The sequence below is a fragment of the Bradysia coprophila genome, unplaced genomic scaffold, assembly GCF_014529535.1.
Source record: "Bradysia coprophila strain Holo2 unplaced genomic scaffold, BU_Bcop_v1 contig_151, whole genome shotgun sequence".
Lineage (NCBI taxonomy): Eukaryota > Metazoa > Arthropoda > Insecta > Diptera > Sciaridae > Bradysia > Bradysia coprophila.
The window spans coordinates 6,317,662-6,334,321 of NW_023503423.1; the positions used below are offsets into that span (position 1 = coordinate 6,317,662).

The window sequence follows — 16,660 nt, forward strand, 5'->3', positions numbered from 1 at the left end:
GATTTTGTATGGAAATGAAAACTAAAATTGAGATATCTTTGCTGTTTTAAGTGGTTTTTCATATTTTTTTGGACCAAAATATTTTAAAGTGTGTTTGGAATCGATTGACATTAACAAAATAATAAAATAGAAAAAAATATTTTCACACAATCTGTTAATGCCAATCGATTCCAAACACATTTTAAAACATTTTGGTCCAAAAAAATATGAAAAACCACTTAAAACAGCAAACATATCTCAATTTTAGTTTTCATTTCCATACAAAATCGCAAAATAGAAAAACTGACAGATCGTAATAAAGGAGAAAAAAGCTCTCTCTGACGTATAAATTTATACGACTAATGGCGTGGATTGTGGCTCGATTTGAAGACGCGAGAGACTTAGAGAGACCTCGCTTCGCTCTAGCCGCAAACTTTCGCTCTTGGTGAAATTTCCTACTTTCTCCCTTTGGTTAACAATTAACGCTAATGGCATTTCACAGGTGGAAAATTACAGTTTTTCCACCACACAAATCTAAAATGACCACGATGCACTTTATAGATTTGTCCTTCTGCAAGGTTCATATTATTTTTTAAATTCCGTTTGAGATACAGTGGCAATAAAAAGGTGTGAATTGAGACATATAGTAAATGCACTGTTCGCATACAAAGTGCAACAATTTAGTCACAGTTCAAATAAACAATTATTTATCGAATTATTTACTCAAATATATTTCCACTTCTTGAGAATCTTTAAAAAGTATTTACCAAACGTTATCAGGACTGATGGCAATCAATACATAAAATCTATAAAAGTTTTCAGTTAAATAAAATTTAAAACGACATTTAATAATAAATGCAATAGCACACGTACAGCATTCATTTACCCGTCCCATTCTGTGTGTGTAATGAACGTAATCTAAACTGATGTTTACACATCAAATCCCAGACACTATAGACACTACTCCCATTTGCTTAAAAAAAATTGGGTATAAAAGCGTTGAAGTTCGGTTGTTGGATTTTCATTTGAATTTATTCCGCATCAATTAAAAGTGATTAGTTAGACTGTGATTCCGAATAGTGTGAAAATGAAAAATATCTATTAAGTGGACAGAGATTTCAAAAATACGTGAGCAATATATGTATTGTTATTACGAATTTAAGGAGATGATTTCATGATATTTACTGACCGATTTATTGATTCAGTCATTGAGGTCATAATTACTGATTATTTATTTCGTGTGAATTGTTTCAATTGAGTCGACAGATCAGACTAGTTTTTTTTTGGTGAGTAGAGACGCAATTGATCGTCTAGTTATTGTATTTAGTGAATCACGAGACACTGAATTTTTCCATTTTAAATGTTCGAATTTAACCTTAAGCTTTGCTTAAGCAGCTCGTGTGGATAAATAGCGAATTTGGTTGAAAGTATTTTATTGTCAATAGTGTGACCATCACGGCAGAGTAAAATAAACCAGGCAGGAGCGGTTCATTTTCGAAACGTCAAATAAGGGACCTAATACACGGGATGAAAATGAACTCAAATGAACACTGACATAAATTGAAAAAATTTATTCGCAAAATATCAAGGGCTACTAGATTATTCAGGTCCCTAGTCAAACAAGCGCTCCTGCCTGGTTAACTTTACTCTGTCGTGGTGACCATGAATTCAAATCAGGGTCTATAGAGGTGTTGCTTCGAGTGTGTCATGTGACAGAAGAGATCTGAAGGCAACAAAATGGACAAAGTCTCTAAAGTTTCTAGGTAAAATGAGTTTCAATGGGAAATGGGATAAAGGAAAAGGCGTAACTCGTCTAATTATCATATGCAATTCTGATTGGCGATTAATGCTGAAAGCCAATGGTAAAGCTGCGGGAAAGTGTGAAAAATTGATTTTTTAAATTCTAAATAAAATCAAGTTGAAATCATAACTGTTAAAACCTAATTTTTCGACTGTATTACCTTCATTCCACCACTAGTTTCATTACACCACTAGTGTATCTCGATAAATAGTTGTTAGTGTTTAACGGTTTTGCATTTAATAATAAAAAAAAACAGAAAAAATGGACAAAGAAAACAGAAGACGACGAATCGTTACAAACACTACACACAATGTTAAACAAGAATCATAACTGAATGTTAACGATAATATTCGAGAGACTCCATTTTCACAAAATAATCATAAAACGGTGGAGAAAAACCGACATTGAAAAACATAGTCTTTTCTCAGCATTTCCAAATCTTTTCACATCCTACGTTCGATTTCTGTGATTCTCAGGCCAGTTGTAATAAAGTATGAGCGGCCGTTCTATTTAAGATACGTTACTAAAAGAATATTTACTTTCCTATATTTTAAGTCCACCTGTTGGTCTGCTCAGTCTTCCGTATCGAGATATGAAAACACATTTATCGCTTCCGTATCGGAAACGAAAAACTAGAATTGCACTGTACATTCGAATTGTGTGCCTGATATCGATCCCATCACTTTGGCTTATCACATCCTTCTTTGCAACTATAAATGATGATATTAAAGACGGTTAGAAGGAAACAGTGATTACAAATGTCTCTGAACGATAGCTTTAAAGTCAAAACATCTTTCCAGTTCAAACTCGAACCAATTCATTCAACCGAAAGTTGTTGGCTGTCAACGATACTACTTTCCTTGAGAACAACGAAACGTCTCCTGCAGTTAAAGCCGAGACGACAACAATAATTAATGATGAAATTTCTGCCGTCAGTGATAAGCCCGCACAGAAATCAAGAAATTGCACCAGAGCCGCTATTTTGGAGTTTCCATCGGATGGATTGAATCGAAACCAACGAACCCATGGATGGATAGCGGTTCATATATTAATTGCCTGCTATTGTTTCTGGCTGTTAGCGATTGTTTGTGATGATTATTTTGTACCGGCTATTGGCATCATGTGCTTTAGTAAGTAAATTGTGAAGGTTGAATGGCCCGGGGTCAGCTCGTGGACAAAGAACTCAATATTATATCACACATGTAAAGCTAGGGTCTGTAACACTACGTTACAAACGGTGGCTCATTTCATGTTGCATAATCAGTACTTCGTATTGAGATGTTTTTGATTCGATTTTTATGTTTCAGCTTTAAATATGCAAGAAGACGTGGTTGGTGCAACCTTTATGGCTGTAAGTATTTGGAATTGATTATAACGCATATTATCATTATATTGCTGTATTCCATAATTAAAGGCGGCTACATCAAGCCCGGAATTGTTCATTAATTGTGTCGGCACATTTATTACCAAAGGGGATATTGGTGTTGGCACAGTTGTGGGCTCGGCTGTTTTTAACATCCTTGCTGTGCCAGCTTGTTGTGGACTGTTTGCAGGACAGGTAGTACTTCTTAGACTAGAGTAGCATTAAAATTACTTATTTATTAGACTTTGCTAGCGACATTAAATTTCGGTACAAATTGCTTTACTGCAAATTTTGGTTATAGATCGTAAATCTGGACTGGTGGCCCGTTAGCAGAGATTGTTTAATGTACGGTGTTGCTGTAATATCATTGATTGGGGTCTTATATGATGGAATTGTAATGTGGTACGAAGGGCTGGCATTAGTTCTCGCTTATTTCTTTTATATAGTCGGTAGGTGTTACAGTGGTTACAGTTCGCGTTCGCATAAAACATATTTACAATTGATCATTCGCATCAAAAAGTTTTTTATTTTTAAATGATCAAAGACACTATGTTCATTCAAAATTTAAGTTTTAAAAAAATCTACGCGTTCAAATTAGTTTTATAAAAATAAAATTAAAATTAATTCATTTTTGCACTGACTGCGAAATCGCACCTTGTCAGCACCTTGTCAGTTTGCTGTCTACTGAAATGTATGGAATTTATGAAATTTTTATTTTTTTTGGTTGGTACCATTTGCTATGCAGTAAGTGAATATTAGCGCGAATACTTTGAATATGTAGTTTCAATTTGATTTATAAAAAAATTAAAACAATATTTACCCATGCCGTAGAAGTACTTTTGTCTTATAAAATCATAATTTATCGAAATAAAATAAAAAGTCCTGAATGCGAATGATTAATAGAGCAGACCTAATGCCTAATGTCGCTATTAAAATCCAATCTTTCTGGATCATTATACTTTCATGTGCTGTGCAGTAATGTACTGCAACGATATTGTTGCCACCAAAGTCAGAACGATTGTTTCGAATTTGAAGAGAAAGCCGAAAGTAAGGCCATATCGTGAAGTGACGGAAATCGCTCCTTTACTGAACAAAGAAGGACAATCGACTGATAAATTTGTTCCAACAACGGAATTGGAGAAAATTGACGAAGAAAATTTGGGTATACCTAGCTGGAAAATTTGTACAAGAACGGATGGCGAACGAAAACTTCATTTTTTGTTTCAGACGACTTTGCAGACACGCCATGGAGTCGGTCTGCTAGTACCGGACGCATAGCATTCGTAGCTCGATGGCCAATAACGTTAGCGTTGTGGTTAACGATACCAGACTGCCGGAAATATCCAAAACTCAGACTGCTCACCTTTTTTATGTGCATCGTTTGGATTGGACTCACGTCATATTTCGTAGCGTTCCTTATCACTGTTGTTGGTAAATATTGCGCTGCTTTTAGATACCGAATTCTCAATAGGTTTAGAGATACGTCTGTAATTTCCGATTCTTCTTTAATTGTATCGTTCCACTCAACAACTTTTATTCTGTTGACTTACATTTGTGTGTGCTTAAGAGTTCATTTTAATTGTCTCTAGGCGACACCATTAATATTCCAGACTCAGTCATGGGCCTGACGTTTTTGGCAGCAGGTACTAGTGTGCCCGAGGCAGTGTCCTCGGTTATTGTAACAAATCAGGGCCATGGTGCAATGGGCATAAGCAATTCAATCGGATCGAACACGTTCGACATTTTATTGTGTCTCGGCCTTCCATGGTTCGTTAAATCGTACTTTTTACCGAATGTGCCCGATGAGAAATGGGTAAATGAAACTGGTTTTAGACACGACCAACGGCAATGTGACAGTTCTTTCAGCGAGACGCGACTGTAAATTTGTATATTCTTTCAGATTACGCTGAATTCAACTGGTCTAACGTATTCAGCGGTTTCGCTGCTGTCGACGTTGTTTGGTCTTTATATATCATTTGCGGCCAATAAATTTCGTTTGGATTGGAAAATTGGGCTAACTTGCACCATCATGTACATTGCTTTCCTAATATTCGCCAGTTTGGTGGAACTAAACTTCTTCTTCCCTGTTAACTTACCAATTTGTGATCATTAGTTTGTATTATGGCGCGAAAGGTTTTCTTTCGGATGTAATTATGTTTAAGAGGTGAAATAAAAAAGTTTGAGAAAAAAAGCGAAATTCTTGGAAGACCACAAATCTTGGGTTAAGTCGTCTATTACTTCAACTTCGTTTGATTATTTACAAAAAACTGAGACTGAGTAATATAAGAATGCATGTTCAGTTACAAGATTTCCTTGATGAACGAAATTGGTTTTTGGAATAGCTCGACTTCTGTAATACTCTTCTTAGAGCTACGTTCATGGAACTTAATCTTAGTGGACCAAATCTAAGATGATTTAAGAAAAGTAATTTGTAAAGATGTCTGTATCAAAGAGCTGTTAAAGTTAGTGGTAAAGTTGAATGTCTTACCTGCCAGTCAACTACGTGGAGCTGATTTACGAAAATTTCGCTTGTTTTTACAGGAGCGAAGCGAGCATACTATTAACTGATTAAACTTCTCGATTTCTTCCTAACCTAAGGAGGTTTTTCGTAGAAAGTTTTTTAATTCATTTGCTGTAGCTGTACAAATACGTCATACGTATTATAGATTTATCAATACAGCGCGTGCAACTATTCCACCCGTAAAAACAAGCATAAGCAAAAAAAACATAGCTAACCCCGACCCGTACGAAACACCTATTCGTGTCAAAAGCCTTTAAAATCACTTACATTATCCACTCTTTGCCTTGTTATCATATACAAATAAATTGCCGGAGGCAATATAGACAGCCCCGTACGAAGACAAATTTCATAAATTCCTATTTAAACAGCTATGTACCGCTATATTTAACTATATTTAACTGTAAATAAATATTTCACAGAGGAATATGCTATTATATAGCTCTATATGCCTGTATATAGCTCAATATAGCTGTATATAGGTATATATAGATGTCCGTATATGGAATCCCTGAAACCCCACACACATAACAAATTATTTCCATTTTAACAGAAACTCTCTAAGTATCATTTTTCCCAAGATATTTCTATTTTACTAAAATCCAATATGGCCGCCGGCAGCCATTTTGTTAGGAGACCGGAAATAGTACCGATGCTTTACATTCGTTAATACCTTTCAAACAAAAAAAATTCATGAAATTCGGTCAAAATTTACTCGAGATATTGTCAAAATACACCACGTTCACTGTACTTCCGAGTAGCCAGATAAGAGCTCACTTCAAGAGACCTAGCTCACGCTCCGGAGAACATAATTTCATGAACTTTTTTTCCCTGATTGGTACGGTCAATACCTATCTAATAAAGTGAAAACAGACGAAATATGTTCAAATGTGGCCGACCTACAAGCAAAAACTGCTTGCCGCCCTGTGCCTGTTTCACACCAAGGGGTCTAACTCACGAGTCGGTCATCCGATTTCCATAAACTTTTTTTTTGTCGATCGGTATTGTAAGTACCTTTTATTTGACGTATCACTGACAAGTGTAGTGCTTAAATGTCTGGAGATATCGTCGAAAAACACTTAGGCACTTATTGGGCCCCAGCTCCGGAGAGGTCGATCCGAAATCACCCATCTTCGAACTTAGCCTGTCTTTTGACATTACCAAACGAGGAAAAAAAGAATTTTTAAAATCGGATGCGTTTTACTCAAGTTAGAGAACCCACAGACAGACGGACAGACGGACGGACGGACAGACGGACAGACGGACGGACGGACAGACGGACGGACATCTTTTTTTTTCGCGGATTTGGCATCTCTATACAACCACAATATGTTTCCCCTTACTCAGGGAGTCCAATTCGACGTGTTACAAACGTATGCGTAAACCTATAAGACCCCAGTACTTCGTACGGGTCTAAAAAACAGCTGACGCAAATTCATGCCTAAATTTCACTGACGTTCACTGCATTTATATAAACAGGAAGTAATTTGCACTTTGTTAAGTTTTTAAAGGAACAACCGCTATTAGTAAATCGAATATAATTGACCATTTGCCTGTTTTACTTTCAAAAATTTTAAAATATTTTTCTTTATTTGTCTATCAATGTTAGTAACATTAACTTACTATTACAAATTACACGTATTTACATAGCTTCAGTAGTGGTACTTAGATAGAGAAATATCTGTATTGTCATGGCTGGAAAAAGAAAGCTGCCGAATGAAGTAATACGAAACGTTTTATACGCGCATGGTCTGTGAAGAAAACCACATCTTCAATATAGGAAATAAGTGATGAAAAGTGGATTTGTTTAGGACTAGTCGTAAGCTTGTCCTAACGAGGCGACGTCGATCAGATCAAGCCTACCACATGTTCTAAAAAAAATCCGTTTCCCTCACATTCACATAGTGTTTCTTAGTCGTTGAAGTAGTAGACTCTGAACACATTTATCTACATCTAATTCCAAGGTCAATACATGTTTCCAAGTGAATAATAATTGTGGGTTAGAAAAAGAGACGAATCAGCAGATTTTAAAATAATTTGGTTGGTTGTGAGATAAAAGAAGTAAAAGGACATGACGTCTTTTTGTGATACGGGTAAATTAACATTTTGTCATCTGCTGTCGACAGCGACGACAAAAATAAGCAATGAGCTTTAGCAAGTGTCTACTTTCATAGCAAAATGATTGTTTTTATAAATGAAGTTAAGGATTTTGTGTTAAACACGAGACGATACTTTTTAATCAAAAGAAGTGATAGATTTAATCGCTGTGTATAAGACGATGAGCTTGCCGTTTCTGAAAGGTTAACGTACATTCAGGTGGATGGAATAAAAATTGCGAGAAAGTTGATGTAAGTTGAGTCGAATGTTCGGAAATAGAGCCGGATAGTAGATTCGATTCCTAGGTGTTCCGAAATTCTGATGGAGTAGTGTTGGGACGCTACAATTTTTATTTTAAACTTAATTTGACATACTATTTCCTCTCCGGGGAGAAGAGGTCTGGTTCATTTGGTATTATTCATTTTTGGTCTTTTTTTTGCTGCTACTTACATCTTCTACAATTACTCAAATAAAAATAAATAATTTTTTTTAGTAAAAAAAAAAAGACAAAATCAAAATCAACTTATCATCGACCACATGTGGGCAAATTCACACGGAAAAACACATTCAATTCAATTAAGCTGGCTAGTATTAAGAACACGGCATACATCAGTAAGCATGTGTGCCCAACTTTGCGATCCAATTTGAATTTGTTGAGTGAAAATGCGACATACAGCATTAGCAATGTCGATAACAACGAAATGGCCGAATATTCCAATCCAGCCGAATTGATGCCAACATAGTGATGGCCAGGTTTGACGGGTAGAAATGATGCTTTGATGAGCCACGGCAAGCCGAGACACAATAATATGTCGAAAGTGTTCGATCCAATTGAATTGCTGATGCCCATTGAACCATGACCTAACAATGGAATACATTTTATATGACTTATTCCAGCCTCACCTTCGTTACATTCTCAGAATTCTACGAAATCCCGCAGTATTTTAGGATATCTGTAGAATTCTGAGATTGTTATGAAAGCTACACTGAAATTAGGGATTGAAGTAGTGCGTTGATAGATTTTCATTTACATTTTTACGCACTAGTGCGAAAAGTGACGTTTCTAAACATGAAAATATCATTTCAAATTTTGAATGAATTTCATTCGCGCAGCAAAATAAATAAGACTTTACACACGATCTTACTCACCTTGTTTTGCCACAATAACACTGGAAACAGCCTCTGGTACACTGAATTTGTATTCAGTGCAATAAAAGTGAAAAATAAACGTTAAACAATTGAAATATTGAAATAAAATTTTGAAGAGTTTCGAACAATTTACCTGGTTCCGGCTGCTAAAAATGTTATTCCCATCACTGAGTCTGGTATTTTGAGAGTGTCACCTAGGAACAAACAATTAAAAAACTTGACCACACAGTTTATGACCGTTTCGACTATGCTACTGATCAAATATTTATTGTCGACGAAACATAGAGTATAACCAGTTGCCCATAAGGCCACGGCTTCTTAAAACCTATACCATATGATTACCTGATACGAAAAACCGTTTTTTCCTAAGACTTTTAGTGCCCTAACTAGTGTAGACCTAGTGAATATCCGCCGTTACACATCGTAGAAAGTCCGAAATGGTGTCAGAATGGAGGTATTGATATTGAATAAACACTAAAAACACAGTCTCCTAGGGAAAATCAAATTTTGGGATTTTTTACTTGTCTGGCACGACAGGCCCTTTAACGAAAATTATAATTTTCAATTTTAGTCTTTATTTGGCGTCAGTAGGTACCTTCATTTTGACAAAAAAAAAAATGATTTTTTACGATGTGTAACGACTGAGATATTCACTAGGTCTAACCTAGTCAGGGCTCTTATAAGGGCCCAAAGCTAAAAGTTGTAAGTAAATGTTTTTCGAATCGGGTAATGTAACAATTTGACATATGTTTTGAACTGTGGCCACTCAGAGTCCCGCAGGGGTTTCTTGGCTTGAACTTGAAGTCACTAGACTGATTGTAACTTCAAGTTCAAGCCAAGAAAAATTCCCAATGCCAAATTATTTGATCTCGATTTTAGACAAACGCAACAAATTGTTTGGAATAAGAATCTAGTTGTTAATCGTATGTTAAAGCACTAAATATCAATGACCTAAGCAGTATACAGTCCGGTATTCACCAGTTTCGTCTTACCCAAAATCGTGATCATCCACGCCACCAAATACGATAACGAACCAATCCAGACGATGCACATCAGAAAGGTAATCGGAAACCAATTTTTCAATCTAGGCCGTTCACAATCCGGTATGGTCAACATGAACAGAAAATGTATCGGCCAGATGACGAACCACATAATTTTACGAAAGCAACTCTTCTCCTTCGGAAAACGTATCAACGAGTATCCTTTCGGTATGATATCCACTTCGGCAATTTCTTTCGGTGGAGCTTCTGGCACACTGATCACTTCAGCCTTGTTGTCGGTCGTCTTCGATAGTTCGGCTTCAACCACATCTTCTTCACCTAATTTATTAACAACTTTCTTATTCACATCGGCTACGGTTAGTTCATTGGTGCTGGCATCAATGTGAGCGATGTTTTTAATGTTTCCGTTTTGTTGGAAATGCTCAATGGTTAGTGAAGGGATTTTTTCTAAATTTGATAATTTTTGTTGTTGTTGAAATTTGCACCTTTTGTACGATAAATAATGCGGTGTGTGAAAGTATACCTTCATCATCTGGTGTGCTACTTTTCGATTCGAGACTACTTCTTTGTGATCGACGGTTGCGTGCATGTCTGACACCCCCTACACGAAATTAGTTGGTTAAAGTGACGATGAGTTTTTTAATGGGAAAATGAAAAAAAAATGTTTTTCCGCCAGCAAAATAGTCAACTACAACTAAAGCCAACCAAAGATGTGTCTCAGTTTTTTTCAGCTGTTTTAAAAGCTGAATCACTCATCAAATCAATCTGATCGCATGTAAGCAGTGTATTTGCATGAGTGAACCAGTGAATTAATGTTAGACATAAATTTGGTTGACTTTAACTGTAAATTTATTAAGCCGACGAAACTTGACGAATTTTCCTACTAGAAAAACGAAAAACGAGCCGCATTGAGTAAAATTGCTGGTAGGAAAAGCATGTATATGTAGTGTTGGTAGTGTTTTTAGTGTATTATTGTGTGAATGTATGTATGTCTAATAGTGAGATGTGCACTCCCTTTTTGCGCGAAAAACTCAAATTGTCGAATTGTGTCTTGAGCTCCTTCATTGAACTCCTTAAAATATTTTTTTAACAGCATCAGAGATCGACGAAACGGGTTAAAAACCCAAGAGTTTCTACAACACGTTGGTTTCTACAATAATTGGATGTAATCGTACCTAATCATTCAGATTCGTATCATTTGTTAAATCTGCGCCGTTCTTCGATTTAAGTATTGCTTAGTGTTTTGCGGTACAAATTCTATTTCTTCACTCGTTTCAAAGAAACTCTTTGGTATTTTGGAGCACATTAATCAGAATTCATCGCTCAATCTCTAACTGCTGTTGTCGATAATAGATAAAGAAGCCATGTCTTGAACATGCAACTTATGTGCTACCATAAAATTAGTATAATTGAAATTACCTCTCGCACACTTCTGAATCGACTTGTCATAATACATAACGGCGATATAGACGATATAAAGTAGCACTAATATCAATGCCTCATACCATTCCACACGTTCATCGTGAATTATGCAAATTAATATCGCCACCGTAATTCCGTATGCTAAACAATCTCTGGTCAGCGGCCACCAATCTAATGGAACAACCTAGAAGTTGTTCTCATTTCATAAAATATTTAAATAAGTTCGACAATCAATGGGATATACCATTCCCGCTCCGATTCCACAGCAGGCAGCCACGGCTAGAATATTGAAAACAGCCGAACCAACTGTTGATGAAAGAGAGCTTAATCTTTGAGGGATGTGAAAATGTTCACACTGCTTTTACCTATCGTACCGATACCAATATCGCCCTCGGTGATAAAGGTCCCTATAACATTTACGAACAGTTCGGGCGCACTTGTCGCTGCAGCCATAAAAGTTGCGCCTGCTACATCGTTCGACATGTTCAGAGCTGTTGACACAAATAAATTAAAGTTTCGCTTGTGGTTCGAGTGGAAAATATAGGTTACGACGAATCAACCTGTGCATATTTTCTCCACAGCCGGAACAAAGTATTTATCACAAACTACTGCAAGTGCTAAAAATAAATATAAACTGCATATTGCATGAAGTACTACTGCGCCTGACTGTCGTTGTTGCTCTGTGAAAAAGTCTTTGGGAAAATCGTCTATTGCCGGTTGTGTGCAATTTGGACCTAAAAAGAAAATTGAATGGAAATTGGTTAGTTTTTTAGATTTCTATGACTTTGACTGTAGACGCTACGTAAATTTGAAATAGGAGTGAAGGTAAAATTGCATCCATCTTCACTAAAAAAAATCTCCAATCTAAGTGGAGTAAGTAAGTAACATCTTTCTGTTACGCACCTGACTATTTCATGAAAACCAAAAGAGGAAGCAGAAGAAGAAGAAGAAGAAAATAGGATAACGAGTCAATGACCTTAAAATTTACTTCCTTAAGTCACTATGAGTCTTAAACAAGTTTCCTGCACCGTAACTGAAATTTTCGTGTTCACTTTCAGCACGAAATGCATGTAATAGACCAAGTAGGTAAAACGGATTAAAGTTTTTTTCTGGAAGTGTGTGATGCCCTGGATCGACAACGCTCACACACCCCAAAAGGAAAATTTGTCCTTTGTGACGTAAATGACTATTTTGTGACAAAATGACGATAGTAAAAAAATTCAATCTACTACGTGCGTCAGAGGCAACGGCACAGGTTGAACCTTCCTTTTCATGCTTTCCTTTTTTTATACCATCTACGAAAGTTGATACGTATTCGATATACCATATATTAAGAATGTGTAAAGTAACAAAGAATTTCAATAGGAAAGGCAGGGTTCTAAGGTCCAACGTTTGCATGCGAAGACATTCACTGTAGTGAAAGGAAAGTGCGTTTGGGGCGGTGTTGATTTGAAATAGTTTCGTATGTAGGTTGTAGCCGTATGGCAAGCGAAATTACCTAAAATCAATCGTCCAGAACAGGTACTTAATAACTATTGGATAACAAAGCTGTAAAATGCTATTTCCAAAAATTCGTGAATAGAATGGCCCATAACCAGAGAGAAAAAAAGAAAGAAAAGACTCGTGGCTGTGCATGCATTACGCAATCAATCGAATGTGTTTTTTTTTTACTATATTTCTGTTAGTTCCATAGAGTTTTGTAGATTTATGACCAACGCACCCAAGTGACGTATTCAAAATAGAGAAAAAATAAAACTAATCAGCTTCGATAAACCGGAAATGACAACATAAATTGACATACAATTACACCTACAACATTGTCGTCTTAATACTAAAATTCAGAAAATTTCAAATGATCAACAAACGGTCACGTATTAAAATGTAACCGAATGTGGAAGACACATCACATCACAAACGACACATCAACGTAAAACATTTAAAGTGTCAGAAGTCGTATATACGTTTATTTATACCAGTAGTGATTGTTATATTACTGGTTTAGAATATTAGACAATGGTATAACACTCTGCCATATAATATTTACTAAGAAGATAAACGATGTAGCACTTAATTATGTGTAGTGGCATAATCTTCAATCGGAGGTTTGAATTAGTGAAGTAATTGAATTAATAGTTTACGGTCAGGCTTTTGTAAGGAAAGCAGCTAGAAGAATTTCAGTTATTTCAGTTGAAGTAACAATCTGGGATCTGTGATTCGGAACCTTGTGGAGTCAACATGCTTAACACGGTTCCACTCAATGGTCAAATGTCTTGCGTTTAATATTTTACATGCATCTTTTGAACCACTTTTTTCGGTGCCCTCTCCATGTGACATATTGTAGTAACTCGGACCAAAAAGGAAAAGTAACGTTTTCGCGTGTTTATTGGCCATGGATTCTCCTAAGACCAACTTCACTCGAAAACTTTACTTTTCCGTCCTTGTGACGTAAATATCTATTGTTTTCTCTACCTGTTCGCTGTCATTGCCTGAAGCAATTATATGCCTTGTTTATGATTTGATAAAGTCTATCGGTATTCGCCTATGTGAATATATTGTAGCTAAATTACAATTTGTGACAAAGAATGGAAAATTCGTCCATTGGCATAACAACAAGAGTGATTTGAATAAGTCTTGTGTGCAACTTGGCTGAACATATTTTTTTGAAATGTGTTTTTGAAACCCTTGGCTGCAAGTTCCAGTGGTTCACAGATTTACAGTGGTGAATCGATGTGATGCAAAATGGTGCACGAGAATATGCAAATGTTCTTATACTTTGTAGTGGTCCGACACCGACATTTATACTTGACATAATCGAGCGATAATGCAGCGGGCTACACCTGAATATATATTCGGAGAACAATGTGCAGCTCAGAACGAGAACGAGCATTCATTTAATTCAAAATCTGATGCATTTTCAATAAAAGCCTTGGAAAATTTGGTTTCGCATATTTCCACGGTGGGCCTAAGTTGGAGATTTTTTCAAGGAATTGAGTTGATCTGAGGACACTTCATTCCAATAAAAAACAAATACTTAGTCTGGTGGTCAAAACACAATTTTTCTTCAACAAAACGCAGTAGGAAATTTCGAAAATCACAATGGGGAGGCAAGTTACCTAATATCTTGACTTAGTTGTTAATATATAGCATTTATGATTATGTATCAGACTACCAGACTAATTTCAAAAGCGTTAAATGCAGGGCCGCACTGGATCGAAAAAGTCCTACGGGCGTTGTATGGGGGAAAGTTTGTAAGAAGAACGTCATTGCATTTGATCCATACAAAAAAGGCCTTCGGGAATCCCCCAAATGACCGTTGGACCAGTCCAAGACTGGTTAAATGTATGAAATAATTTATGGCTGACGGGTGACGGCATCTTAAAATAAACTATCAAAAACGCAGCACCTGTGTAGCGTTTTCATTTGAAAAATTGCGTTTTCTTTAGCAGTCCCACGCAAAATATTTTGAATTTTTGACCGAGTCTTTTTCTGCGAATTGTCGTTCTTGAAAATTATTTAAATTCTTGATACAGTTAGAGGCAGTGAAATTTTAACATGAATTTGCTTCAACTGCTTTTCAGCTGATCAACACAAACAATCAAAACTCTTTATGAGGTTTATAGCAGCTTCAACCGTATAAACAAATATAAACAGTTTTGATTGTTTGTGTTAATCAGCTGAAAAACAGCTGAAGCAAATTCATGCTGAAATTTTACTGTCTCTGTCTGTAATACAATTTATTGTAAATTCTTCAAAAGACTTGAAAATTCTTGAAACTCCGAATTTTCTAGATTTTTTCATTAATTTATGAAATTCTGATACTTCTCGAAATTCATGATTTTTAATATTTCAAAAAAAATCGAAGTTGGAAACAGAGAGCCCAAACAGTGTTATGTCCGATTGAACATAAAAATGGATTCCGGTATCATCGTCATCAGTTCAGAACTATTTTTGGAAAAACATTTTCCCATATCTTTCCGAATTTTCCTACATTTTTCCACATTTTCCCAAAAAATATTTTTTTAGGAAAATCTAAGAAAATGTGGAAAATCCAAAAATAGGTCCGGTCGTTAATCATCAAAACTTTATTTTATTTTTTAATCATTTGAATTGGAAATTTCTTCCGAAAAGAAAATGTCACACAATAGAAGCGTTAGCACCGACAAGTTACCTAACTGGTGGCCATATACATTATATTCCAAATGTATCATGTCTCGCTTCTTGAAGGCATAATATTAGTACTCAACGAAAATAAATTGCAAAGATCTTACTTATAATTTCATATGTACGACTGAGTAGTGCTGATGATGCTTGCTTGTATTCGAGGCACATATTGTGTGCAGTTTTATTGTTGTTGATTAGGAAATCAGGGTGCCACTTAAGTCTTTTTGTTAAGTTGTTACCATCTTTTTTTGTATACGTGTAGTACAGTGATATGCGGTTGATTTGTTTGTGAAGCAAAAAGTAGATACTAGGCCGAAGTTGAACATGACGACACCAACCAAACTGTTGTTTTTTTTATTTACTTGCTTTTTTGGTTAACATTTAAATTCTTCTCTACTTAATGCATAGCCAACAACACTGGCAAATTAACAAAATTCTAAATTAATTTTCACTGAGCGCTTCTTTTTCCCCCGAACAATATCAAAGAAACTCGATTTTAATCTTGATCTCGATCTTGTTATCATTCACATCCGGTGTATATCGTGCAGAATATTCCATTAAATTATATCTTTTTCGTCTGTTTCTGATGTGGTAAAGTAAAGTGATGTATAGCGATAATCCAAGACAGAATTCATTTCAATGTGGTCCAATTTAAATGGGCACTAAACAACAACAGCAACAACAACAACAAATAAAAAGACGGTACGAACACGCATTTCATTCACAAATTGAACCTAATTAACCTTTCACCAACAATTGATATCCTTTAATTTCGTTATTATTACAATTCGAATACGCGCATCGCCTGAATGCATGCAAACAATTAGACAATTGATCAACAATTCATTCAATAAACCGATTTCGGAAGCTAGTCGTCGAAAGAATGTTCAGAAAATGAAAACGAGAGAAAAAAAAATTAAAATTTTTTTAAAAATACCATTAGCACTATTGAGACCCCAATGGTCTTCTGCCATGTTGATAACGATGTAGTCGCTCACAAACTGAATAAAATGATTGTCGTTTAGCAAATTTTTTGTTAAATAGATATATTCTGAGTGTGGACTCACTTAATCATATAATACGTGAGTATCAACGTCCCCACTTGAGATGAATGGTTGTAAAGCCGTTGTTTGTTTGTTGTGTTTTTTTTTTTCATTCTCCAAAATGAG

The 16,660-nt window shown here is 35.8% G+C and overlaps 2 protein-coding genes across 9 annotated transcripts; one reads left to right on the forward strand and one right to left on the reverse strand.

Annotated features, from left to right (window-relative positions):
• Window positions 1–861: 861 nt before the first annotated feature.
• Window positions 862–5,327, forward strand: LOC119074592 (sodium/potassium/calcium exchanger 3-like). 4 transcript variants are annotated; one of them, XM_037180834.1, is made up of 10 exons: window positions 862–1,265; window positions 2,336–2,514; window positions 2,581–2,910; window positions 3,088–3,131; window positions 3,195–3,338; window positions 3,445–3,592; window positions 4,120–4,305; window positions 4,371–4,574; window positions 4,733–4,956; window positions 5,044–5,324. In XM_037180834.1, the coding sequence occupies exons 2-10, from the start codon at window positions 2,373–2,375 to the stop codon at window positions 5,254–5,256; spliced, it is 1,635 nt and encodes a 544-aa protein (XP_037036729.1). In that variant the 5' UTR covers window positions 862–1,265; window positions 2,336–2,372; the 3' UTR covers window positions 5,257–5,324. The 4 variants fall into 4 exon arrangements, with proteins under 4 accessions (XP_037036729.1, XP_037036730.1, XP_037036728.1 ...); XM_037180835.1 differs by having other exon boundaries at window positions 862–1,107; XM_037180833.1 differs by lacking the exon at window positions 862–1,265 and adding an exon at window positions 1,702–1,742 and having other exon boundaries at window positions 4,754–4,956; window positions 5,044–5,327.
• A 1,890-nt stretch (window positions 5,328–7,217) lies between these two features.
• LOC119074604 (sodium/potassium/calcium exchanger 3) lies at window positions 7,218–16,583 on the reverse strand. Of its 5 annotated transcripts, none has more exons than XM_037180861.1 (10): window positions 16,559–16,583; window positions 11,891–12,064; window positions 11,696–11,821; window positions 11,575–11,636; window positions 11,328–11,514; window positions 10,432–10,509; window positions 9,900–10,355; window positions 9,041–9,101; window positions 8,908–8,948; window positions 7,218–8,619 (listed from the first exon to the last, which is right to left on the reverse strand). In XM_037180861.1, the coding sequence occupies exons 3-10, from the start codon at window positions 11,811–11,813 to the stop codon at window positions 8,285–8,287; spliced, it is 1,338 nt and encodes a 445-aa protein (XP_037036756.1). In that variant the 5' UTR covers window positions 11,814–11,821; window positions 11,891–12,064; window positions 16,559–16,583; the 3' UTR covers window positions 7,218–8,284. The 5 variants fall into 5 exon arrangements, with proteins under 5 accessions (XP_037036756.1, XP_037036753.1, XP_037036754.1 ...); XM_037180858.1 differs by lacking the exon at window positions 16,559–16,583 and adding an exon at window positions 16,429–16,546; XM_037180859.1 differs by lacking the exon at window positions 16,559–16,583 and adding an exon at window positions 15,599–15,892 and having other exon boundaries at window positions 9,900–10,226.
• Window positions 16,584–16,660: the final 77 nt, after the last annotated feature.

Excerpts from the sequence above, each read along its gene's own strand:
- LOC119074592 (XM_037180832.1), top strand. The coding sequence starts at position 1,717 with ATGGACAAAGTCTCTAAAGTTTCTAG. Across the intron at positions 1,743-2,335 it reads AAAGTCTCTAAAGTTTCTAG|TCCACCTGTTGGTCTGCTCA; the intron begins GTAAAATGAGTT and ends CTATATTTTAAG. Across the intron at positions 4,957-5,043 it reads ATGTGCCCGATGAGAAATGG|ATTACGCTGAATTCAACTGG; the intron begins GTAAATGAAACT and ends ATATTCTTTCAG.
- LOC119074604 (XM_037180856.1), bottom strand. The coding sequence starts at position 15,659 with ATGTGCCTCGAATACAAGCAAGCATCATCAGCACTACTCAGTCGTACA. Across the intron at positions 11,822-11,890 it reads TGTGGAGAAAATATGCACAG|CTCTGAACATGTCGAACGAT; the intron begins GTTGATTCGTCG and ends TTGTGTCAACAG. Across the intron at positions 11,515-11,574 it reads GTGGAATCGGAGCGGGAATG|GTTGTTCCATTAGATTGGTG; the intron begins GTATATCCCATT and ends AACAACTTCTAG.